Genomic DNA, 27151 nt, shown 5'->3' with positions numbered 1-27151 from the left:
GACCGCGAGATCGTGACCTGAGCTGAGGTCGGACCCTTAACCGACTGAGCCACCCAGGCGCCCCGAAAAACTCTGTCTTTAAAACCAGACTTCTGCATCTACATCTCACAACTCTAATCATGATCACCAATGACCCCCATATTATTGAATACAATGGTCACTATTGATCATGATCCTTCTAAAAACTTTTCTCTTGGCTTCCTCTACTTTTTTTCTTCTACTACCCTACCAATCCTCTGAGTCTCCTTTTCCACTTGTTCCTCCTCATAATTAGGTACTGGGCCACTAAATATTGTCATGCCTCAGGGCCAGACCTAGACTATTCACATGGAGCTCATCTCACTAGATGGTCTACTCCCCTCCCATGGATTTAAACACCATCTATTCGCAAATGACTCCCAAATTTCTATTCTCACTCTGAATTAAATTCATAACCAATTGCCATGACATCTCTACTTTAATGACTAATAGGCAGTTTTGCACTCAATATGGCCCAAACAACTTGATTCCCAACTGCCCAATCTGTTCTGCCCCGAACTTCCCAATCCCAATGAACGGGAACCACTGTCCACCCAGTCGCTAAAGCCAAAAACCTAGAGGTCATCACCAACCCTTCCTTTTCTTACTTCACATTAATATAGCAGCAAGTCTGGTTGGCCCTTCATTCAAAATCTACCCAAAGCCACCATTGTAGCCCAAGCTCTACCACCATGGCTATCTGCCACATGGCTCCTTGTGATGGTCTCCTGAATGTCTCCTTGCCTCCACTATCATTCCCTACAACCCATTCTCCACATTGTAGCACTAGCTGTCTGCTTAAAGTAAAAATTGTATCCTGTCATTCCCCCGCATAAATCCAAATGCCTTCCCTTTTGTTCCTAAGATTAAAATCCAGACTCTTGCCAACCATGGCCTTTAAGAAGACACTACTATACGTGTCCTGGCCCCTACCTATCTCTTTGACCTTGCCTCCTCCCACTTGCTCCCTTGCTCACTGGACTCCACTCACACCGGCCTTTCTGGTCTGCAAAGACCACCAAGGTCATTTCTGCTTTAGGACCTTTGTACCAGCTACTCCTTCTGCCTAAAATGGTCAATTCTCTGGTCCTTGCCCAGCTAACTCCTACATGTTGATTCAAGTCTGCAACCGAGGCCACCTTCTCCATGTGTCTGTTCCTTACCATCCTTTTCTGACCCTCACCCTACCCTTGTCACTCAGCAAGACCTCTGAGATAAGCATGCTCTTTGAGTTGTAGATAAACCCATTTTTTAAAAATAACAAGATACGTGACATACAATCGTTATATAATTATTAATGCTCCAAACTGACATGTCAAATTCAATTAAACATTTTCTGACCACTTTTCTATGAATAAGGCAGTGGGAAAGAAGACAGTTCTACCCTAACCTTCTTAAAGCTTCTCCTACCCATGTCCTGGTCATAAGGATGCCAGTATTCAAAAGGCACTGCCCAAAATTTGGTAAGGACTCTAAGATGTTCTCTTCCAGTCTATCACTATCCTAATTATGTTTTACACACAGTCTATAGGATGTGAAATCCCATATAAGGGCTCACCTGCACATATCTTCAGGGTGTTTAACTTGAGTCTTGGACCTGAGGGTAACTTTGGTACGCCTCCCTCTTACACATCGTTCACTCTCTCTCTTCAGCATCCTTGAAATACATGACTTCAACCGTCTTTCTAGTACAAGCTGTCCTCATTGTTCACTGAACATTGTTCATCTGTTCCACAAGGCCTGATAACAACCCCACCTTTTCTGTGCTTTCTTTCTACCTCCAAATGGAACAGAACATACCCAGCCACAAGTGCATTTAAAGAGAGACAATTTAAGACTCAGCCTTGAAAAGCTGGAACTGATCTGGTTTGCTTCTTGGCCAATAGTAAAGACACAGATACCAGGTGACTGTTCTTGAGAACTGTGGCCGTGGAACAGAGTAAAGATTTATCAGTGGGGCTCTATTCCTTCATCTATAAGGTAAACAAGAGAGACAAGATGATCCCAGAGACCTTTTCAAACTCAGAGAGGAGCCTTCACCTTAGCCCCATTAGGAGAACCTCAATGATCTCCAACATTTTCTTCATGTGGGAATCAGCTGACCCACATGTACTTCAAATTCCTACGGCCCAGGCCCCTGACTCCAAATGATGAGGACGAATTCTCACTTTGATCCACTCAAGACCATCATAGAGAAACAGACTGATGAAACATCAACACACCAAGACCTCCCCGCCAAAACAAAACTGGAAGGACTGTCTCAGTCCTGAAAAACATCCAGTCGTTGATACCAAACACATCACAGCCAGGCCTCCAGCAAGCTCTCTACTGCATGTTTAGTTTTCATGTTGAATAGCAAAGTCTATCCCACTTACCTCCAAAATCACAAAGTTAGTTTGGAAATGGAATCATATAACTCTCTCAGAGGAATAAAACTCAGCCAAGAGGGGTGTCTGGGTGGCTCAATCGGTTAAGCATCCAACTCTTGATTTGGGCTCAGGTGATGACCTCACGGTTTGTGAGTTCAGGCCGTGCATTGGACTCTGCACTGACAGCACAGAGCCTGCTCACGATTCTCTCTCTCCCTGTCTCCCTGCTCCTCCCCCATGCTTGCTGGCACTCTCTCTTTCAAAACTAAATAAACTTAAAAAAAGTCAAGCTAAGAATTCTTGAAGAGCAGCAATATCATGAGACAAAGGCAAGGGAGCCACTTAAGACACTTATTCCCTTCTCCCAAAGTCCTTAGACTTGGCCACATGAACCTTGACAATCCTTAGGAATTTGAAATAGTTGAGTGTTGGTCTAGCCCTGCATGGAGAAAATGCTGGAGGTCATGGACCCATGTAATCGTGGCATTGTCATCAAGTGACTCCTGTCTTACCCAGACCACTCTGCAGAGACCTTTTCCTGTTGGAAAAAAGGGAGCAGGTGACCTTGTCTCTTTATAACCGGGCTTAGCTCAGCTCACCGATGGGACAGAGCTAAGGTTTCAGAGACCTCCAGTCAACACTTCCTCCTTCCTCTGCCCTTCCCAAAAAACACTGCATACACTCCCATTCTCCCAGCCTGAGTAACCTGATTATATGTTTTCAGGCTCAGTGAATAAGAAACTCAATACATATGCCTCATACACGGGGTGAAGAAAGAGAGCAAACAAACAAGTGTTTCTTTGATGTAGAACTTCAGTTACTCACATAAGCTTGTATCTCACTATATAATTATATTCTAATAAAGACGCCAGATAAACCTGTGCTAAATGACAAACGTGAAATCCTACTTCAAGTACAAATATATATTAAGTACTAACATACTTGCCAAGTGCAAGAACAAAGTAATTTGTATTGTAATATCCCAGGACTGTGTATGCATCAGATTTTCAGTCGAGCAAGGTTAAGGGAGGATTTTTGATGGAGGATGTGTCTATATAAAAGACAAATTCAAAGATACCCCAGGGATTGTAAAATTTTATTTTTGTTTACAAAAACAGATACTATTAACTTTACAAGTAAAGCAAAATATTCTGGCTCATTTTAAGCAAGTCAGGATGTCTTTTTTTTTTTTTTTTTGAGATATAATTGACATATAACATCATATTAGTTCCAGGTGTCCAGCATAATGATTGGATATTTGTATATATTGTGAATGTTCCCCACATAAGACTAGTTAATATCCATCACCACAGATGGCTCTAAATTTGTCTTTGATAAGAACTTTAAGATCCACTCTCCTGGCAACTTTCAAATACACAATACCGTATTATTAACGACGGTCACTATGCTGTGCATAACATCCCATGACTTATTTATTACTTATAACTGGAAGTTATAATGAAAGTTAGAATTAAATATGCAATGTGAGGGTCTCAGTAGAAAAAATGCAATAGAGAAAAATGTGTAGGAAATTCGTGGAGTCAAGAGCTGTGGTTTTCAGCCTCAGTTCCGATAATTACCAACAAAACTGCCTCAGGCTAATGACCTCACATGTGAGTTTTATCCTTATCATCACCATACCTACCGTCATTTCCACCTTACTGATAAGGAAATTCATATCATTTTCCTGCCCACTGTGAGAGCCAGACCCAATCTTGTCTTTTTAATTAAAGTGTTTGTTTCATTAGCAGTTTTATAGAGTATACAAGAGACAGTGAGTCATTCTAGCAGGAACGGTTTCCATTGTCCACAACGTAACATATATCAAGAGCCTTAAAAGGTTCAGACCTGATGAAACAAAATGGAATGTGGGTAATGGGTATATGGGAGTCTGTCATACATTCTCTTTGCTTCTTGTATATGTGCTTGAAATTTTCCATAATAAGGGTTTTTTTTTTTAATTTTTTAAACTATTTGATTCATTACCTTTTACTCCTCTTCTTAAGGTATAGAATACTTTCATATTGCCATGATCTTTCTGGGTTTCCATTTTTACAACCCAAAGTTGCCTGATGAGTTTCTCTCAAGAGATTCTTGCCAATCCTCTCTTAAAGGGGTGTCCTAGATCTGTCCCAAAGACAGATCAATAAACCAGAGGTCTCCATTGGGAAGGAGGTAGGAGGCTAACTTGGGATGTTCAACACAGAGCCAGACACATGTCCTTTTCTGTTGGTCAGGAAGCCTGACCCTTTTGTCTAACTGATGCCACACTGTAAGAGTCCCTCTAACTATGCTCTCAAACTGGTTTAAGTACAGGCTGGAGTAGTTACTAGGGTAGGCATTAAAGCTTCTGACCCCATCCTTATTTTGCATGGAGAATTTGAGGTTGGAAATCATTTGTCCTCACAGCTCCTCTGTCTTTTCTCATCCCTTGCTGTTAGATCAAAGCCATTCTGATTCTTATTCCATTTGTACATCATCCCCCTCTCCCTTTTTCTTTAAAATCATCTAAAATCTTATAACTTTCATTCTAAAATTTTGTAGTGATATGCTGTGGGTTGGCTCATTTTTCATTTCTTTTGCTGGGCAATCAGCATGCCCCCTTTTTTTTTTAATTTTTTTTTTTTACATTTATTTATTTTTGAGAGACAAAGAGAGACAGAACACAAGTGGGGGATGGGCAGAGAAAGAAGGAGACACAGAATCTGAAGCAGGCTCCAGGCTCTGAGCTGTCAGCACAGAGCCCGACGCGGGGCTCAAACTCACAACTGCAAGATCATGACCTGAGCTAAAGTCAGACGCTCAACCGACTGAGCCACCCAGGTGCCCCCCTGCTTTTTTTTTTTTTTTTTTTTTTTTTTACAGCATGCCCTTTTAATTTGAAAACTCACATCCTTCAGCTTTGGAAGATCTTCTTGTATTATTTCTTTCATAATTCCCTTCCATCAGCCTTCTCTGTTCTCCCAGTTAGGATTTCTTCTCAGATAAATGTTGAACCTCTGAGATTAATCCTCTATGTCTCTTACTCTTTGACATTTTCAGTATTTTCACATTTTTGTTCTACTTTCCAACTACTTGGTTTCCTTATTTTACTTTCCAAGATTTCCTCAACCTCATTTTTCGACTTTACTCCTCAATTTCATCTCAGCAAGTCAGATTTTAGTTTCCAAGAGCTCTAATTATCCAATTATTCTTTTTACATAGCATCCTGTTCTTGTTTAGTACATGTTATACCTCCACGAACTCTCAGAGAACATTAAGAGTTTCTTCCATACTCTTTTCTTTCATTTAATTCACATCCTTGTTTCGCCACGAGTTCTATTTATATGCCTATGAGGTCAGTCCATATGTGTGATCCTACCCACCCATGAAGAAGGAAAACTACACTACGTGTGAATAGGCAATAGTTACTTTTTGAAAATGACTAAAACAAGGAACTTACTTAAGTGCATGAGAAGTGAGCATGCTTACCTTCATAGAGTCAGAGTATAAAATATATTCCCTGAGCACAGGTAGAAAGTCTTCTGTCATGTCATCCGTTAGCTCTTCCAAGGCCGTCGAGCAGTTGCCAATGCAAGCTGAGACGCCCTCCAGGGGCTCAGCTAGCTCCCCTTCTAACGCACTCCACGTGGAGTACACAGGCCCGTATTCTCTCAGCTCTACAAGGTACTCTGAAGGGGAAAAAGAAACTAATTAAGCCTTGGCTGGTAATTAAGACAATCACTGGTATCACTGGTATTACTGACTCAGTAACAAGAACTCCCTATAGTCAGATGTATTTCCTTGGCCATTCACTGACCTGAATGTGCTCTCCTTTAAACACAACATTGTTTATAATTTTTTTAATCTCTAAACACCCATCTTATAGTTAATATCATAACATCACCTGACTTTACCCCATAATGGGAATGCCATGACTCTGGATAATGGGGACCACAGTGCTTTCTGGGGGAAGTGGTAGGAGCCACATCCACCAACTATCTTCAAAAATAACCACTCACCTACTCATAGAGTGAAGACGGATTTTTAGCAGCAATGGGAACAGAGTTTCACATAGGTTTAGGGGGATGTTTTTAAAGGAAAGAAAAACCAGTCACAATGGAAAAATAATGGGATTTTAGGAAGTATTTTGATATGGATGTGGTCTCACATAGGCAGAATTACTCTCGCTCAGAGGTAACCCCAACACCTTGGTCCCATCAGAATTTATTCCACATGCTCCTTAGATGTGGATGGTACCAAAAGCTATCTCTAGCACCTGCAGGCCATAATACCATCAGTGGGTAGAGGATAATGAAAGTACAGGGAACAAGGGGAAATATCAATTTATTTACTCTCAGAAAGAAAATCTAGCCCATCATTTGTCACCAGGATTCTTGCCTTTAAAGCAAAACGTTGCCATTTTTTAGTAACCAGTGGATGGCTGCTGCTGGAGAATTCTTTTCAATATGTGTCAGATCTTGGGCCAGCATGATTGTCAACACTGGTCTGATCTCTCTGGCCTCCACATGTGTGAGAAGACAAAAGGTCCTAACATTCTGGGATACAGAGAAGCAGGTGACCACAAGAGGGCTGGGGAGAAAGTGGTGGTAACAACTTGGTAGGTTAAAGAAAGGTCTGACAAGTCCCCAGGTCAGGAAGAGTGGGTCTGAAATGAAGCAGGAGTAGGGCAGGTGAGTCAATTTCAAGTTGAAGGCTCATGAGGATCATAACTTTGGCAAACACAGGTCTCGAGGCTGTCCTTTTGAACCATCTTTCTGGCAGAAAAGGTACCAAAGTTTTGGTTTTTAAAATATCATTCCTATGAATGAATGGAAGTTGAGTCAATGTCTCCACTTTTAAAGCTAAAGTTGAGAGAGAAAGAGAGTCATGGAAAAGCCTGGAAGCTCAGAAGTGGCTGTTTGCCACGAAAGCAAACACAAGGCTGAAGAGCAGGGCAAAGGATGGAGCGCAAAATTATAGTCTGGTCACAATGACCTCCTCTGCTCTCTGTATTTATTTATTAGTTTTAGAAGTGAAGCACGGCCTCGTTCTGTCGTGCCAGTATTTCTGCAGTTTGATTCTGCTGAGCACACACGAATGCGCACACGCATCCTGGGCATGACCAAGATCTCGACAAAGGGCTCACCTATTTCTTCTTTGATGATCCGCTGGGCTATTCGATCAATGGTTCCCAGTTTGAGTGCAAAGGTATCTAAGTAGTCGCCTATGGCTGCAAACTCCAGAGGTCGACTCCTCAGCTTGTAGCCTCCGGTGACGTGCTTGACGGACTCGCCCACTCTAGACAGCAATGCCATCCCCTGCCTCTTGTAGGCGTTCAGGTCCTAAGGGTGACACGTTAACAGACAAACTCAGTCACTCCCACAGCCAGGATTCGGTGAACCAACTCCTTTAGGTGGTTTCTTCTTGGACGTGGAAGACTCCGGAAACAAGGACCCGAGTTAGAGGACTGACCACGTACATAGCAGTACTCCTCCCCTTGCCATTGGAAACACCAAGCACACAGGTGTGTGCTTTCAGCAGAGCACCTGAGCATGCTGTCCTTCAAACTCAATACTGTTTCTAACACGATTCTTTTAACATCCCTGACAGAAGAAGATGAAGATGAAGAAGACAACGAACTCAAAGATGAAGAAGAAGAAGTCTCTTTCTCCCATACAAAATATCCTAAGTCATCTTTAGGAACAAAATTCTAGAGCTGAAATTCATTCCATTCATTTATTTATATCTCAATCAAAGCCATATAAAGAAAGGAGGGAGAAGCGGGTGAGCGCAGGAAACAGTGACAGAAAAAGCAGTGCAGGAAAATCCAAGCCAAGGATCGATGTTGTAAACAACAAAACATTTTAGGGCAAAACGGGAAATACATTGAGCTACATAATCTACTGTATCTAAATTTAAAGAGCATATTAATCTATCAGGTCAAATAAACTTCCTATCATCAAACTCCAAGAGGAATCTGTAGCATCTCCAGATTGTTCTATGTCATGCCTTCAAAAATGGTTTCATGGGGCACCTAATGGCTCACTCGGTTGAGCATCCAACTCTTGGTTTTGGCTTAGGTCATGATCCCAGGGTCATGGGATCAAGCCCTGAGTCCGGCTCCATGATGAGCATGGAGCCTGTGTAAGATTCATTCTCTCTCTCCCTCTCCCTCTCCCTCTCTCTCTCCCTCCCCCCTTGCTCTCTCTTCCCACCCCAGCCCTACCTCACTTGTGTGTGCAGGTGCTCTCTCTCTAAAAAAAAAAAAAAATTTAATGGTTTCACACAAGATCAGATGTCTGTTCCTTATATCCACCCTCAATACAAACAGAAAAGTAATTCCCAGTCCTAGTAGGGCATGTCTACAGGGAGATAAGGGAACATAGCACAAGGCCATTGCTTTCTGGTCACCTCGTCTGATTTAGGGATAGAGCAGAGAACAGGGAATAGCGGTTAACACAGCTGTCCTCCCATGTGACAACACACAATCACACACAATCACAGATTCCGATCTTCATAAGTGTCTGAAGTATAGTCTGCTCCTTCTTCTTTATGCAGCCAAAGCCTTCACTTTTGCTCTTGATCACACTCTTTCCTAGCTAGACTTCGCCCACAAGCAAGGCTCCCGCCCCACTGGCCACTCCCTCTCCTGTCTGTATCTTCAACTTCTAATCCTTGAGTCTGTAAAATACGCCAGGGCTCACCCATCTTCAAAAAGGCAGCAATTTCCTCCTCCACACACCCCTGTCCAGTCTCTCCTCTTCCTTTTGAAGTCAGGCTACCTGAGAGAATGTTCTTCTAAAGATTCCATCTCCCCTTCCAACCTCAGATACTCTAGACGAAAAACACCCCTGCAGACACCAGGTTTTCACAAGATTCTAACTGAAGCCTGGCAGTTCTTGGCATTGCTTCTACAATATTTTTTGGAGTGGGGCTAGATCCAAAAGGGCTCGGTGGACTGCAGAAGCTCTATTTCAAGTAGAGGCTTAAAAGAGAACCCCCAGTTAACCAAGTCAATTCATATATAGAATGAAGCTATTTAGTAGCACCTGACTGCTGCACGCATTCTGCCAAAGATGAAAAAAAAATTATTCGAACACGTTTGATACTGAGCATCTCCCCTACCCTCTCCGAGCATTACTGGCTTCTTTGTAATGACGCTTCCAGTTTGCGACAAGATCGGGTCATCCCAAGAAAGAGGAATACCTCTTCCTTCGCTGTGACAGAACATGTAAAGGGTTTGCCTAAGAACAAGACCAAGGGAGGAGGGCACTTGTTGGGATGAGCACTGGGTGTTGTAGGTAAGCGATGAGTCACGAGAATCTACCCCCAAAACCAAGAGCACACTGTATACAACGCATGTTAGCTAACTTGACAATAAATTATAAAAAAAAAACCAAAAACAAAAAAACAAGACAAAGGTTTTCAAGGTATGTTAAAAGGTGGAGACAAGAGAGGGGGAGATGGGGAGTCACTGTAGTTTCATGTCACACAGTGCAGTACACTGTTTCAGGCTCACAAGATGAATAGTCGTGTAAGTGTGTGAATATACTTAACGCCACTGAAATGTGCATTTTTTAAAATGGTTAGGGTGGTAAATTTTAGATGTATTTTACCACAATCAAAAAGAAAGAAAATAAAAGATGGGGGTATTTGGTACATTTAATTCAGCAAGTAGAACTGAATGAGGGTTAGAATTGGTTGTTTTAGGGGCGCCTGGGTGGCGCAGTCGGTTAAGCGTCCGACTTCAGCCAGGTCACGATCTCGCGGTCCGTGAGTTCGAGCCCCGCATCAGGCTCTGGGCTGATGGCTCAGAGCCTGGAGCCTGTTTCCGATTCTGTGTCTCCCTCTCTCTCTGCCCCTCTCCCGTTCATGCTCTGTCTCTCTCTCTGTCCCAAAAATAAATAAACGTTGAAAAAAAAATTTAAAAAAAAAAAAAAAAAAGAATTGGTTGTTTTAGAGCCAATGCTCTGCATTCGCTCGCGTGAAGTTGGATTTTGATTAAGACGCTGAAGGACTTTTTTTTTTTTTTTACATCACCTTTCATACTGAATACCATCCGCCACACGCAAATCTTTCCACTTTATTTTTCACATAGATTCCTAATGACCCACGGTCCGTGCATTCTCTCCCATTGTCTCTCTGTTCAGTAAAGATGACCAAGACTGAGGCCTGCCTGAACAACGACCTGATACGTGGGTGAGGCACTGAGCTGCATGTGTGGAGAACAGGATGGATTTCACTCTGCATACGAGCTGAAAGAACTATATTCGAGGATCTGTTCACCAGGAAATACTTATTTTGAAACAGAACATGGGTTTGACATGGGCGGTGGGGGGCAGGCCTCTGGGAAAAAAAGAGAAGATGAATGGGCATGTCATCAATGAGGGGAAAAAATGTCAACTGAGGTTTAAAAAAAAAATACTAAAGGACTTTGTCATGTGGTTTCCATTGTCTGGAGAACGGCACCCTCTCTAAAATCTTTAAAATTGACTGACTTTAAAATATTTCTCAATTTTGCCATTTTGAGAAAGAAAACTGGGAATCCCGGAGCCTCAACACCCTTGCCAACATGAAACAAACTACCTGTGGCCTGAGTTTGGGAATATGGTTCACGAAAGTAAACAGATGGGGCCGCGAGGAGCTGGCATGAGAGTGTGAGCCTGAGATCCCATTTCTGTAGACATTGAGGGCAGAGTGTGTCAGACTTCCTGCCAGTTCCGCCAACCGGAAGTGCACAGAGAAGCCAGTGAATGACCAACCTGGGTGTGAACACACAGAATCCGGCAACTATGTGGGACTCAAATGTTTCTCTGGCAAATGCTTGGAAAATGCCCACCCAATAGGAATTTGGCTGCGGGCAAGCAACACTGAAGTAGTCTTTGTCAGGCAGTCTGATTTAGAGCGGAAGTTCGGCCTCTGGGGCCTTAAAGACCTAATTTTAAATCCCAAGTGATGCCACTTGAATATGTACCAATTCCCTGAACTTCAGTTTCCTTATCAGTAGAATGAGATGTTGAGTAACCTCTCACAGGGTTCCTGTGAAGAACATCTTTATCAAACACTCATTAGATGTTCTTTCCCTCAGGGCCCACTTGTTGGTCAGAATGGCCTCACCTATTGAAATGCCAAGAAGAATTCAAGGAAACACTTATCTTTGTTTAGGCAAGTGAAAATACTTCCTCTCTGCTGCAGTGGGGGTGTTTCTCCTGAATTCTAACATGGAAACCAGGATGATGCAAATGAACACCAAAAAAATAGAGGAATTTGATGACATCCACTATAGTGGGCCATTCCCAAAGGTGGTTTGTGAGAGAGCAAAGCAGCTTTTAAGAAAGAGCCCAAAGAGGGGCACCTAGGAAACTCAGTCAGTTACGCATCTGACTCTTGACTTCGGCTCAGGTCATGATCTCGTGGTTCTGGAGATCAAGCCCAGTATCGGGCTCTGTGCTGATGGTGTGAGGCCTACTTGGGATTCTCTCTCTCCTTCTCCCCCTGCCCCACCCCCTCTTCTGCATGCTCTCTCTCTCTCTCAAAATAAATAAACTCAAGAAAAAAAAAAGAGCCCGAAGAATGCTAATTTGGGGGAGGAATATGAAAAATTCTGTTCTTACCTTAGCAGTAAGGAAAACATTAAAGTGTTCATTGAAAGAGAGCACAGGATGATCTGTAATTCTTTTTAGGAATTTATCCAAAGCTTTTCTTCTGGTTTCCACAAACTCTTCTGAAAAACGATCTACAACACCCTTCACCACAAACTTCTCAGGAAGCGGCTATGAAGACAGGAAGAAAAATATTCAGAGTAATTGATAAGACCGTGGAAAGAAAAACCACAGGCTAGCAAATAATTCTTGGGGCTCATTTGTCCAAGAACATATTCCTTATTCAGTTGGCTCTTTAGGTAGGCATCAACAGAAACATTTCTGAAACACAGAGATGGAGTAAATCACAACTATCCTTCTCAGTTTTAGAACTCAAGAAGTAAGATGCTAGAGAATAGTCCTTGGAATACAGCAAACAGTCAGTCAATATTTATCCAGTAAATCCAGTCACGCTCGCTTCAGCAGCACATACCCTAAAATTGGAACAATACAGAGGTTAGCATGGCCTTTGCGCTAGGATGACAGTAAATCCGATAGTATGGCTATCTACACATTGCTTAACACACAGGGGGTACGACGAGAGAGTCAGGGCCGGAAAGATGGTCTAAGGAGAGAAGGCAGACAATATCAATCACACAAAAATGTATTTAAATATATTTAAATATATTATTTTAATTAAATATATTTCGATTCTATTCCCAGTTCAAGGGGTAAAAGAACTTGATGAATGTGAAATAAGTACATTAGGCAAACCCTTGTAGCTAAAAAATACCTTTTCTAAGCCAATCTTCTGTGTAGGTGTATGCTTGAAAGTTCTTCTTCTTTTTTTTTTTTTTAATATATGAGATTTATTGTCAAATTGGTTTCCATATAACACTCAGTGCTCATCCCAAAAGGTGCCCTCTTCAATACCCATCACCTCCCCTCCCCTCCCTCCCACCCCCCATCAACCCTCAGTTTGTTCTCAGTTTTTAAGAGTGTCTTATGCTTTGGCTCTCTCCCACTCTAAGCTCTTTTTTTTTTTTTTCTTCCCCTCCCCCATGGGTTCCTGTTAAGTTTTTCAGGATCCACATAAGAGTGAAAACATGGTATCTGTCTTTCTCTGTATGGCTTATTTCACTTAGCATAACACTCTCCAGTTCCATCCACGTTGGTACAAAAGGCCATATTTCATTCTTTCTCATTGCCACGTAGTATTCCATTGTGTATATAAACCACAATTTCTTTATCCATTCATCAGTTGATGGACATTTAGGCTCTTTCCATAATTTGGCTATTGTTGAGAGTGCTGCTATAAACATTGGGGTACAAGTGCCCCTATGCATCAGTACTCCTGTATCCCTTGGGTAAATTCCTAGCAGTGCTATTGCTGGGTCATAGGGTAGGTCTATTTTTAATTTTTTGAGGAACCTCCACACTGTTTTCCAGAGTGGCTGGACCTGAATGTGAGACAGGAAACCATCAAAACCCTAGAGGAGAAAGCAGGAAAAGACCTCTCTGACCTCAGCCGCAGCAATTTCTTACTTGACACATCCCCAAAGGCAAGGGAATTAAAAGCAAAAATGAACTGCTGGGACCTCATGAAGATAAAAAGCTTCTGCACAGCAAAGAAAGGTCTTAAAAATGTAATTTCCTGGGGTGCCTGGGTAGCTCAGTTGGTTAAGCGGCTGACTTCGGCTCAGGTAATGATCTCACAGTTTGTGTGTTTGAGCCTTGTGTTGGGCTCTGTGCTAACAGCTCAGAGCCTGGAGCCTGCTTCGGATTCTGTCTGTCTGTCTGTCTGTCTCTCTCTCTGCCCCTCCCCCACTCATGCTCTCTTTCTCTCTCAAAAAATAAATAAATGTTAAAAAAAATTTTAATGTAATTTCCATTGCTCTTACTCAAACAAATTTCTCTGTAATATTTACTTTGAGCCAATATTGTGGGCAATTTAAACCTACCTGGCTACTGAGGGATCTTTGAGCTTTGACCTATTCCCATAGTAGCTTGATTAAATGCTTGATTAAAAGGCCTTTCTTGTTACTGCAGTCACAGGGAGACTGCATGTCTGCTAGTGTGCAATATGAAAATGTTTGGGGTATGAAATATTAAAAGCACGTTTGCATTAAAAATTGGGCAAAAGATTGGTAGACATTTTTTTCAAAGAAGACCTACAAATGGCCAACAAGCACTTGAAAAGGTACTCACATCATTATTCATTAGGGAAATACAAATCAAAACCACAGTGAGATACCATTTCACACCCATGAGAATGGTCATAATAAGGGAGGGAAGGAAGGAAAAACAGCAAAACAAAGAAAAGAACAATGTTGGTGAGGATTTGGAAAAACCGGAACAAGCATTTACGTCCACACCCCCCTTCAGCCCCATATTCTGACCATATAGAGTTTTTTTTTTTCTTTTAAATTATAAACCCTCAGGCACCTGGGTGGCTCAGTCAGTTAAACATCTGACTCTTGATCTCGGCTCAGGTCATGATCTTACGGTTTGTGAGTTGGAGCCCCATGTCAGGCTCTGCATTGACAATTTGGAGCCTGCTTGGGATTCTCTCTCTCCCTCTCTCTCTCTCTCTCTGTCTCTCTCTCTCAAAACAAATAAATGAACTTTAAAAATAAAGAAACCCTCAAGTTCACGCACATACACACAAAAACAGACACAGGACTTCACCAACCCCAAGAAGCGGAATCCTAAGGTGTTTGGAGTGGGGAAATCAAGAAGCAATCCAGATTTAGAACCCTTTCAAAGACTTAGAAACTGGCAACATCAACACCCCTAGAATGCAGCACTTGAGATATGAGGGGATCCAAAACCCTCAACTTGAAAGGGCTTTGGAAAGTCAGTATGATTTAACTCCTAAATAAAGACTGTGGTTCCATGCCTCCTGGGTTCATATCCCACCTCTGCCAAGCTTTCTGACTTCGGTCAAGTTCTGTAATCTCTTGGTACCTCGGTTTCTTTGTTAAAAAAAAAAAAAAAGCTAGCAATAGTGCCAGCCTCTTGGTGTTGTTATAAGGATTAAATTAGCTACTAGGCTGAAAGTGCTTTACACAATTCCTGCCACAGAGTGAACACCAATAACAGTGGTGGGGGGGCAGGGGGGTTCTTTGTTGTCGGAGTGGCAGAAGCTTCAGGAAGTATTGATCTTCAGAGGCAGCCATGTTCAGTGAAATCTTGAGATGGTGGGAGTACGATGCAGAGAAGAGGCTATGAACTGAGGGGCTTCTTTTAACTAGATCAGGAGTTCTAGAGAGCACAGTGGAAAGGTTGGAAATGAAGAAAGAGAGGGGAGTCAGGTCAAGACTAAAATTACAGAGCCACATGGAGATAAGATGTCCAAGTAGGACACCCAGTGGAGCTCATGCCTGGGGAGAATATTAGAAACACAGGACGGGGTCAGATATACAGACCATTCAGCCCAGTGTTCTGGCCCAGTCAAAAGCACAGGAGAATCTGTCTTAATAGGGTATGGTTGTTCTTTAGGATAACTTCCTTATTTTGATCAGTTCTTCCCCCATTCCCTTAGATAGCCATTGTCCTTAAACCCTACACTCAACCCCCAACCTTTAACCCCTCAACCTTTAACCTTTAACACTAAGCGGATTACCATGTCTCTGAAGTAGGAACCAAGTATAAGGGCATCACATAAACATTCCCTAACCATGTTGCTTCCTCCACAGATAGACATCTCAAGTCCATTTCTCAGGTCCCTGTGGACAACATACCTCCCCAACTCACCACAAAGCTAACTATTCCATCTGTGTCTCTGACCCGTTACTTCACAATCATGCTTATGTTGTCATCAATTAATTATACCTTCTCTTTCCTGTATCTTCAACATTTCCTCCTTGGCTGGCTCTGTTCCTGAGTCTACAAAAATACGGCTCGTTCTTTTCTACCCAAAAATACTAAACCCAACTACCCCTTGACCGTACATCCTCTCCACTCTCCTTCGGGGCTCATTCAACTTTTTGAAAGAATTCTTTCTCTCTCTCTTTTTTTTTAATTTGAGAGAGAGACAGAACGAGTGCACGAGCAGGGGAGAGGGGCAGAGGGAGAGAGAGAGAATCTTAAGCAGGCTCCTTGTTCAGCACGGAGCCTGAGGCGGGGCTCGAACCCATGAACAATAAGATCATGACCTGAGTAGGGGCGCCTGGGTGGCTCAGTTGGTTGAGCTTCCGACTTCGGCTCAGGTCCTGATTTCACGGTCTGTGAGTTCGAGCCCTGCCTCGGGCTCTGTGCTGACAGCTCAGAGCCTGGAGCCTGCTTCAGATTCTGTGTCTCCCTCTCTCTCTGACCCTCCCCCATTCATGCTCTGTCTCTCTCTGTCTCAAAAATAAATAAACATTAAAAAAAAAACTAAAAAAAAAAAAAAGATCATGACCTGAGTAGAAATCAAGAGTCAGATGCTCAACCAACTGAGGCACTCAGGTGTCCCTAATCATTTATCTTAATTTCCACTCCTTCCATTGGTTTCTCAACCCACAACCTTCCTCCACCCAAAACAAAGCTGTCTTTGGTTCTGCCTTCAATGCTACATTTCTCTGCCTTATCCCCATCCAATGCTGACTCCTTTTTTTTTTTTATGTTTATTTATTTATTTTGAGAGAGAAAAAGTGTGCTTGTGTGGGCCAGAGAGGGAGAAAGAGAATCCCAAGCAGGTTCTGCCCTTTCAGCACAGAACCCAACATGGGGCTCAATCTCATGAACTGTGAGATCACGACCTGAGCCAAAATCAGGAGTTGGACACTTAACCGACTGAGCCACCCAGGTGCCCCCGGAGACTGCTCTTTTAAAGATGATTGATGACTTTCTAATTATCAAATCCAGTGGATATTTTTCTGTTAGTATTTCATGAATCCTGTTGAACACATTCTGGTTTGCTTATGCTGAATAGGACTTGGGAGGAAAGCCTAATGAACAGATAAGTGGCTAGGTGTGCCTCATTTAACATAACAGATAATGTGAAATAGTTATTCATTCTTCAGATTTAGTACATTGAACTTTATGTTTAATGAATCAGGGAAGTGTGCTATTTAAAGGAACCCTGCAGTGAATCCTTCTGCAAACAGAAATTTCCTTCTAACCATTATTATTCCCACATGTACAGGGCTTCAGAAATTTGTTTCTTCCTATTTCAAGCCTTAAAGGGCACATGCCTACAATCAGCCTCACCTTCTACCTTCTGACTTGTTTGTGCAGAGGAATCTGGGTTGCTGATGAAATCGGGCACATCTATAGATTGTAACTGAGCAAGTGAGGAGCCCAACAAAGCTCCGAGCACGTGGTAGATGTCGTCTGCATGCCAGCTCTTTTTATTACCTTCTAAACATTGAGAACAGAAGGCAAAGGGGAAGTGGACCAAAGGGTGGAACTTCCACGTATCTTTTAGGCCAAAATGTTTTTTAAAAACCCTCTGGGTATGTATACCATTTCACATCCACTAGGATGGCTATAAAAGGGGGGTAAAAAAAAAAAAACAGGAAAAAACAGGAAGCAAGTAGTGGAGAAATTGGAACCCTCATACATCGTTGGTGAGAATGTAAAATGGCACGGCCCCTGTGGGAAACAGCTTGGCGGCTCCTCAAAAAATTAAACGTAAAACTAGTATATGATCCAGAATTCTATTCCTTGGTATGCAGCCCAAATAACTGAAAGCAAGTGTTCAAACAAAACCTTGTACAATCAATGTTCAAGGAGCATGATTCAAAATAGTTGGGTTGGGGAAAAGGGGAATGAGAAGTGACTGCTTAGCGGGTACGGGATTCTTCTGGAGGTGGTGAAGATATTCTGGAATTAGATAGCGGTGGTGATTATAACACACTATGAATACACTAACAGCCACTGAGTTGCACACTTTAAGATGGTGACTTTTGGGGCACCTGAGTGACTCAGTCGGTTAAATGTCCAACTCCTGATTTCATCTCAGGTCATGATCCCAGGGTCAGGATAGTGCCCGCCTCGGGCTCTACACTGAGCATGGAGTCTGCTTGGGATTCTCTCTCTCTCTCTCTCTCTCTCTCTCTCTCTCTCTCTCTCTCTCCCTCTGCCCCTCTCCCCTGGTCATGTGTGCTCTCTAAAAATTAAAACAAATAATAAATAAATAAAAATAAATAAAATGGTGAATTTTAGAGGCACCCAGGTGGCTTAGTCGGTTAAGTGTCCAACTCTTGTTCTTAGCTCATGTCCTGATCTTGGGGTTGTAACTTCAAGCGTCATTAGATTCTGTGTTGGGTGTGGGACCTACTTTTAAAAAAACAAACAAGTGGTGCCTGGGTGGCTCAGTCAATTAAGCGTCTGACTTTGGCTCAGGTCATGGTCTCGCAGTTCTTGCGTTCGAGCCCTGCATTGGGCTCTGCACTGGTGGTGTGGAGCCTGCTTGGGATTCTCTCTCTCTCCCTCTCTCTCTGCCCTTTCCCCATTCGTGCGCTCTCTCTCTCTCTCTCTCAAAATAAATAAATAAACTTTTAAAAAAAGGGTTTAAAAAACAAAATGGTGAATTTTATGTTATATGAATTTTACCTCAATTTTTAAAATAAACTGGGGTGATGGAAGCAGATGTCAGAGAGCAGAGAAGAGGCTGTGCTGCTGGCTTTGAAGGTGGGGGAAGGGGCCATGAGCCAAGGGATGTAGGAAGCCTCTGAAGCCGGAAAGGGCGAGGAACAAACTCCTCTCTGGAGCTTCCAGAGGAAATGCAGACCTGCCACCTTGATATTAATCTACTGAGACCAGTTTTGGACTTTTGACCTCCAGAACTATAAAGTAATATATTTTTGTTGTTTAAATCACTTAAAAAAACAAAAACAAAAACAAAAAACTCAGCTGGCGCGTGCGTGAGGGGGAGTAAGAATAGAGATGAAATAAGATCGGCCACTGGGAATAAATGCTGAAAATGGGTGTGAGTACATGAGGGTTCATTGCACTGAATCACTCTGCTTTCATACATTTAACATTTTCCATAAGGAAGACGTTTTTTAAAAACTACACATGCCCATACATGTTGAACCTACAAAAAATCCTATTTGCAAAGCATTACAATAACCCATTAAATATTTCAAGGTATAATCTTATAAAACATTTACATTTTTATAGCATTTGATACTTTGGCAGAGCACTTTCACGTGTATTTTGTTTCATAATAATTCATAAGACAGTATCTTATAATCTGTGAAACAAAAGCATGCTTCTTGTAGATTGTCATGGAAAGCTACTATTTTGGAGTGCGAAATCTGGACAAAGATTTCAATTGCTCAATCTTGAAACGGTCCAACTTCCCCTTGTCAGCATTTAAATTGCTTCTTCGTCAGATATTAATTTGCAATGAATGGCACATTTCAATTCAACAAATACTTAGCAGTACACCCACTACATGACAGAAAACTAATTTTCCTACCCTTATCAAACAAACAGAAAACACTGCTCCTAAGAAAAAAATAACAAACAAATAAATAAAAGAGCATCAAGATAAGAAACTTTACCCCCATAAAGAACCACCATCAAGCTTGGTTTAATTCAAAGTACTTGAAACCTCAACCAATGTTCAACTACTTATTAACTTAACCTACTAAGTAAGCTGAAAGTACGTATATGCTTTTTTAACAGTACAAAAAAGAGGAACCAACTAGAAAATGAAGTTAGAGTTTTTACTGATCATTTCACATTAAGAAAAACAGTTGCTGCATGACAAATTTCTTCTTAATAATTCCTACCAGTTTACCGCTACCAAACTGGGTATATAATTAATACGAATGCATCCTTCCAGCAAAGCTTCCTTCACAAAAATTGAAGCAAACGTTAACTTTCCCAGTACAATGAAACACTAAAGAGTTTAATAAATGCTTGTGCTTCGTCTCCAAAATCTATCCGCACCCATCAAATCATGAGATCTATCTGTTGTCATAACTGGTTGTGCCCCCAGCAAAAGAAGTATTAAAACCAACTTCTGAGCCAAAAAACAAACTAGGAAACAAGAACCATGTTACAATGAAGACGTTCCTGTGACTCTGACTATAAAGATAATACAGTGAGTTGTCACTACTAGATGACAGACACATCCAGCACTCTTCTACGTGTAAGGTGACCTTTTAAGAACATGTGAGCATTTCTGCTTTTCAAGTTGCAGAGCAATAAAGCAATAAATATAAAAAGAAAAAAATATATAGAGGGAGCCTGGGTGGCTCAGTTGGTTAAGCATCAGACTCTTGGTTTCGGCTCAGGTCATGATCTCATGGTCCGTGAGTTCAAGCCCTACATGGGGCTTTGCACTGACAATGCAGAGCCTGCTTGCGATTCTCTCTCTCCTCTCCTTGCCCCTCCCCCTCTTGTGTGCGTGCGTTCTCTCTCTCTCTCTCTCTCTCTCAAAATAAATCAATAAACTTAAATGCACACATATATATTTACTTATATATGTGTGTGTGCTGCAGCCCTAGAAAATATCAAAGTACTGTTAACAGGCCAGAATTTGTTAAAGACACAAAGCAGAAAAGACTGAATTGAGAGAAAAGTCAGTCAATATTGACCATCTTGTGATTCTACTCAGGCAAAGGAAAGGTTGGCCTAGGAAGTAAAGGGCTGTGTTTCTCCAGTACAGCCCCAGAAGCTGCCAAGTTCAGAGTCAGAGGGGCTGGAAACAGGCCTGAGGACAGTCAATGGGGAAAGGAAAATGAAAGAATGTGGGTTTCTCCCTAGAACCGCAGTCTGGCTGGCTGTTCACTTACAACTGCACATGGTCCCAGTGAAGCCCAGGTAAAATGGGAACTTGATCTCCATGTTCCTAACACAAGTAGTAGAATCGGAAAGGTCAGGAATTCTCACACATTTTTAACCATAGCTGACTTAAACTGGCGCACATACACACACACACACACACACACACACACCCAGAAACTCATTCTCCCAAATTTTCCGACTAATTCAAAAGACTCTGAAGTTCATCTTGAAAAATAAAACATGTGCAAACAGCTAGAAAAGCCCTGAAAACAAGTATATTGGCAGGTGGAGGCGAGTTGAGGACCTGTACAACCAGATGTTGAAATGTTCTGTAAAGTCATAATAATTCAGATAGTGTAGGAGGGGCACCAGACTAGAAAGATCGATGAACCAAAGGATCAGAAGCAGCCCAAGCACACGCAAGTCTAATGCATGATTTGGTCTGATGCACAAATGATGATAAAAATGAATGATTACTCATAAGTGGTTCTGGAACAACAGAAAACAGAAAAACACAACAGTGGTTTTCACCACCTGAAAAAAGTACAGTCCTCCCATGTCACATCAAAACAAATGCTTCTTTATGTTTTCATAAAAAATTTTAAATGTTTATTTATTTTTGAGAGAGAGAGGGTGAAGAGCAGAGAGAGAGGGAGACAGAGGATCTGAGACGGGCTTTTGCACGAGAGCTCAGTGTGGGACTCGAACTCACAAACCGCAGGATCATAACCTGAGCTGAAGTCGGACACTTAACCGACTGAGCAACCCAGGCGCTCCAGAACAAATGCTTTTTAAATATACAAAAATGAAGGGTAACTTCATTTGCAGATATGGAGTTTTTACAAACCAATAAAAACAACATAAAATGAAGAGGCAAGTCATAAAAGAAATGCCAAAGTCCAATAAAGTCATGGGAAGATATTCCGCCTCATTAGTTAAAGACATGAAAACTTACTGTACAAAAATGAACTCAAATGGATAAAAAACTAAAAGGTACGAGCTACATACCTTTTAGTACATAAAATTTTAGAAGCATTTAGCATATAAAAAAGATTTTAGCATGTAAAATTTTTAAAAGAAAACACAGGTGTAAATCTTCATGACCTAGGATTAGGCGATTATTTCTTAGATAAGACACCTTTAAGCACAGTGAATAAACAGATAAATAAATAAAAAACCTTTGCACTTCCAAAAGACACCATCAGAAAAGTAAAGAAAGGGGCACCTGGGTGGCTCAGTCAGTTAAGCACCCAACTTCGGCTCAGGTCATGATCTCACAGTTCATGAGTTCAAGGCCCACGTCGGGCTCTGTGCTGACAGCTCAGAGCCTGGAGCCTGCTTTGCATTCTGTGTCTCCCTCTCTCGCCTCCCCTCCCCTGCTCATGCTCTGTCTGTCTGTCTCTCTCTCTCTCAAAAATAAATAATAAACATTTTTAAAAAGTTAAAAAAAAAAGAACGTAAAGAGACAACTCATTCATCAGGAAAACTTTTTGCAAATTGTTATCTCTAATGAGGGATTTGTGTCCAGATTATATAAAGAACTAATACAACTCAATAACAAAAGGATAACCCAATTTTAAAATGGGTAAAGGATCTTTTTTTTTTTTTTAATTTTTTTTTTTCAACGTTTATTTATTTTTGGGACAGAGAGAGACAGAGCATGAACGGGGGAGGGGCAGAGAGAGAGGGAGACACAGAGTCGGAAACAGGCTCCAGGCTCTGAGCCATCAGCCCAGAGCCCGACGCGGGGCTCGAACTCACGGACCGCGAGATGGTGACCTGGCTGAAGTCGGACGCTTAACCGACTGTGCCACCCAGGCGCCCCTAAATGGGTAAAGGATCTTAAAGATATTTCTCCAGGGAAGACGACCAATGGCCAAGAAGTACGTAAAAAACATTCAGCCGTCAGGGAAATGCAAATCGAAACCACAAGGAGATACCACTTCACACCTACTAGGAGGGTTATAATCAAAGAGGCAGATAATAACAGTGTTGAGGAAGATGTGGAGAAACTGGAACCTTCATACACTGCTGGTGGGAATGCAAAATGATGCAGCCATTTTGGAAGACAGCCTGGCAGTTTCTTACAAGATTAAATATACAGTTACATATGATTCAGCAATGACACTCCCAGGTATACACCCAAGAAAAATGAGACCACACAAAAACCTGCACACGAATGTTCACAGCCACGTTACTCATAGTAGCCAATAAGCGGAAATAACTCTGACATCAAATGTGAGCAGGTAGACTAAAAGTGACAGGTCCATACAATGTAATATTATTCGAAAATAAAAAGTAATGAAGTCCTGACAAGTCCCTCAACACAGATTAGCCTTGAAAACATTATGCAGAGTGAGAAAAATCTAGTCACAAAAGACGATATACTGTATGACTCTACTTTATACGAAATGTCCAGAATAGACAAATTTATAGAGACAGAGAGATTAGTGGTTGCCAGGTGCTGGAAAAGACAAGTTTAGGAGTTACAAGCAAGGAGAGGAAGGTTTCTTTTGGGATGATGAAAAGGCTCTAAGGTTGATCATGCTAGTGGTTGCACAACTCTGTATACTAAATATATTAAATATTGATATACAAATATACTAAATACTAATACTAAATATACTAAAAGCCCTTGACTTGTATATTTTAAATGGGCAAATTGTATGGTGTATGAATTATATCTTAATAAACCCGTTTTTTTAGATTAAAAAAATGAAAATATAAACAATAGTTATGTTGCATGTCTACTAGGTCTCTATTTGACAACAAACTTTCTAGGCAGGGTCCCTTGTCCATCTTATAACCCCTGACCTCCCCCACAGTACTTACCAGGCCTAGTAAAAGACTAACACAAAGTCGATGCTTAATAACAGATAGACACTTTCTAGTCAAGTTGCTGGAGGATGACTTCTGAAGGGGAAAACAAGAATTTGTTTCCAGTTTGACTTTCATGTTTGAGTTACAGATGCCTTCCTATATTATATCTCTCTCCACCCCAAACATGTACCAAGAATTTATGAATAAATTTATGTCTCCATTTGCTTCTAGAGTACTTTCCTACTCATTGTTTCTACCCTGACCACAGGAAACCATACTCAAAGATACTCATTCCCCAGGCATTCTGGAGACTTCCATCCTCTTTCAGTTCTGGCTTCAGGGTCGATGCATGAGTGCTACCAGCAGGTGTCTCTGTCTAACCAAACTTCAAATACACTAGCTGCCAGCAGGTGGAGCATAATTCCCCCTCAGGCACAGTGTGAGCTAAACATAAAGAACGCCTGACTTCCTTCCAAACAGTACAGCAAGGAACAGGAGAGAAAAAAGAGTAACCGTATAGTGGAGAAACCTGACAAGCACTACGTCAAATAAGGTGATCGAGGTTAATATCAACAGTGATAAATATTGCTGATAGCATGTACCTTTCGTATGATGTGATGAGAACGGCACTTCCCCTGCCCCCAGCAAAACACATTACCCTAAGTTTAATCATGAGGAAAACATCAGACAAATCTCAAATGAGGGACATTCCACAAAACGCCTGACAGTTTTGAGTATTGTCAAAGCCATAGAAAATAAGGAAAGCCTGAGAAAGTATCACAACCAAGAAGAACCTACAGAGCTATGACAGCTAAAAGGAAGGTGGCATCCTAGATGCGATCCTGGAACCGATAAAGGACATTAGGCAAAACTGAGGAAATCTGAATAAAGGACTTTTAGTCAGTAATCATGAATCCTTACTGGTTCGTTAATTGGGACAAATGTGCCATATTAATGTAAAACGTTAGGCAAAGGCAGGTGTGGGCTATATGAGAATCCACTACACTACCTTCGCAATCATTCTGGAAATCTAAAACTGTTGTCGAATACAAAGTCTATGAAAAAAATGATTCACAGCTGCCAGTTTTGCCCAATTACGATTCTATTTTAAGTAACAGTTCCAACTGCTTAAAAATGAGTTTCTTCCCCTGAGAAAGAATGCAGTCCCCGGCAAACTCCATCATTTCTATCACGGCATATTCAGCCTCTTCGAACCATGGCGGGAAAGCACCGGAAGATGCATGCGCAACACGAAAATTGGCAGTGCTAAGAAGTTATTCAACCAAGGGTTTCACTGAAAGATAACGCCCCTCTGAAGAGTTTTATGACCCAAATTGCGCTCAAGTCCCCAAAGACCCAAGAAACATCTGGGGTCTAAATGGTTGTTATTTCTACTGGGGGAAAAAAAGTAGTCAGAAAAGTACTCAATATGTATGTTGATTTAAGTAGTCTTTTAAATTTTATTTGCTCTAGTTCTGTTTTTTTTAATGGGTAGATATGAGTAATAGATAAATATTATGCTGCTGCTGTAAACGGAGTTAGGTGGCTTGGGATCTGTTTTTGAAATGAAAAACTAGGATTGAACGGCGCCGTGCTAGATTCCTGCTCCCTGAACTACCCGTGTGTCTAAAGAGAGCCCAGCTGGCTGTCATGCGAGGCATCACCTGGTGGCAGCTGCCCAAACCTCAAGAACGTATGTCTGGAAAGGTAGTAAAACAGACAGTCTTTCAGTGGCAGCAAATCAGAATTAGGACTCTTTATACCTCAAAAAACTGTCATAATGAAAGTGAAAATCTACCCCAGCCTACTCAAGAAACCAGCATGAGGACAGCAAACCGGAAGCCAAAACCCCGAACGTGATACATCGGATAGCATCTGTGAAAATGTTTCATGTACGTTTGGTGCGAGAATGTGGTATAAAAGGTAAGACAGAATCTGCCCTGAATTTAAGGGGTGAGGGCTGAGTAAACATCCTCAGGAAGGACATCGAAGGAAAAGAGAGGAACCAGCTGTAATGACTTAGTACCTACGGGAATGAGATGAGTCGGCTGGGATTCCTCCAGTTTGTTCCTCAGCCAGTCAAAATCCTGGTATCTTCGACGAACAGAATATTCTGGCAGGTCAAACTCTACCCGCGTACTCTGCAAATAAGAAAGGTGGAACAAAGTAAGTCTAAGGGAATAGTACCATGTCTTGGCAGAAAGGAAGGAAAAAAGCTCTCTTTGAAAAACCAAACTGGGCAAGAACACACTTTCCTTCCACCAAAGCACCAGCCAAAAGGCAGCAATTACCAACACAAAATGAGGAGTCCAGGCCCCCAGGGCCCGGCTCAAAAATCCAGGATCTAGAATGAAAATGTCGAGGCTTTTGTTTTTGTTTTTTTCCCCCTGCCCTTAGGAAATGGAACTCCACTATCCCTCAGAATGTGTTTAGAAACATTTGATTCATTTCCTCCAGGCTTAACTTTGAGGATTTCTTTTAGCAGAATAATTCTGAGGATATTGCTACTGAATCCCAATCCATGTTTTCTGTTAAAAGAAATGAAGTCTCCACCTTCTGCTGAATATGCTGACAAGTTTTATCAAAGGCTGAGGGAAGACAAGCAGACAGAAAGAGCTAAGGGCACACCTGCTCGTTCAAGAGCCAGATTGGATGAAAATAGAAAACGTCTTGTTTCATGTGCCATATTCTGCGAAAACCATAACCTTGGAACTATATTGTATTTTAGATGATTAGAAAAAAAAAACTAGAAAGGAATGCCAAGATGTCATTGTACTGCAGAAAAATATTCATCTCATCTCATCTCTGTTCTTGTTAATTTTTCTGAAATTGCGATTGCAGCACTCTGGTAATGAAAACCAGTGCTAAATAAAATGAAATTAATTTATACCAAAACAAGATTTTTACACGTTAGTTTGCCCAGACTAAAACCGTGTCTCAGCTAAAGCATTTTCCCCTATGAGGGTATAGACTATATACCACAGTCATAGCTCTCAGAAATGAAAGGTCAAAAATAAAAATGGCTCAAGCTACATTTTATAAATTTACTCTTTCAGGCCGAAAGTCTGTTTTAATCCATGACCCTAAGAAAATCTTAAAAACATATGAACAAGCGTTAGCCATCAAAGAAAAAGCTGGGAACAGCGTTGGCATTGAAAATTATGATTTCACCCTTCCCAAAAGCCGTGCTCACACAGTCCGAGCAAAATTGTGAAATTAAAGGATTCGGTCTTGGACTGAACCCCAATTAACTCTTTCTGTAGCTTTTCCCCTTTCCAAAGTCCCATGCACAACCTTCCCCTATGATGGAGGGTACAGGTGGGAAGAGGTGAGGAAATTCATTCAACCTAAGTGTTTGTGATTTATTAGAAGACTCCCCGAGTGAATCAGCATTGTGGAATTGGGGAGGAAAAAAAAAAAGAATGCTTGAATTAGAAGAAAAAAAAATCACTGCTGATGAATTTTCAGGCATGAGGCTGATGGAAATTTGAAGGGTAGGTAGGCTGACACTCCTTCCAAGGCTGGGTGAGGAAAGGCCTGGGCAGGAGCATTCCTAGCACCTACCAGATTCCTGAGACGCCACTAAGCCTCCCAAAGCCTAGGTTTCCTCAACAGTAAGAAGAGGGTTGGAAGGGACATTCTTCAAATCCCCCA

General features: G+C 41.6%; 1 protein-coding gene and 1 pseudogene across 2 annotated transcripts in view; one reads left to right on the top strand and one right to left on the bottom strand.

The window, feature by feature from the left end:
- SNX30 (sorting nexin family member 30) overlaps positions 1-27151 on the bottom strand; it is a 116790-nt gene that overhangs the window by 25815 nt on the left and 63824 nt on the right. For both annotated transcript variants that reach the window (XM_030292693.1, XM_030292694.1), the window contains exons 3-6: positions 25528-25638; positions 11984-12142; positions 7516-7711; positions 5859-6058 (exon numbers count right to left, since the gene is read on the bottom strand). In XM_030292693.1, the coding sequence (XP_030148553.1) occupies positions 5859-6058; positions 7516-7711; positions 11984-12142; positions 25528-25638 (666 nt within the window). The remainder of the gene's footprint in view (positions 1-5858; positions 6059-7515; positions 7712-11983; positions 12143-25527; positions 25639-27151) is intronic.
- LOC115500189 lies at positions 12425-12525 on the top strand (annotated as a pseudogene).

Source organism: Lynx canadensis, chromosome D4 (genome assembly GCF_007474595.2).
Source record: "Lynx canadensis isolate LIC74 chromosome D4, mLynCan4.pri.v2, whole genome shotgun sequence".
In the NCBI taxonomy this organism is placed as follows: domain Eukaryota; kingdom Metazoa; phylum Chordata; class Mammalia; order Carnivora; family Felidae; genus Lynx; species Lynx canadensis.
The sequence above is the reverse complement of the archived record's forward strand: the minus strand, read 5'-3'. Positions and strand labels throughout refer to the sequence as shown.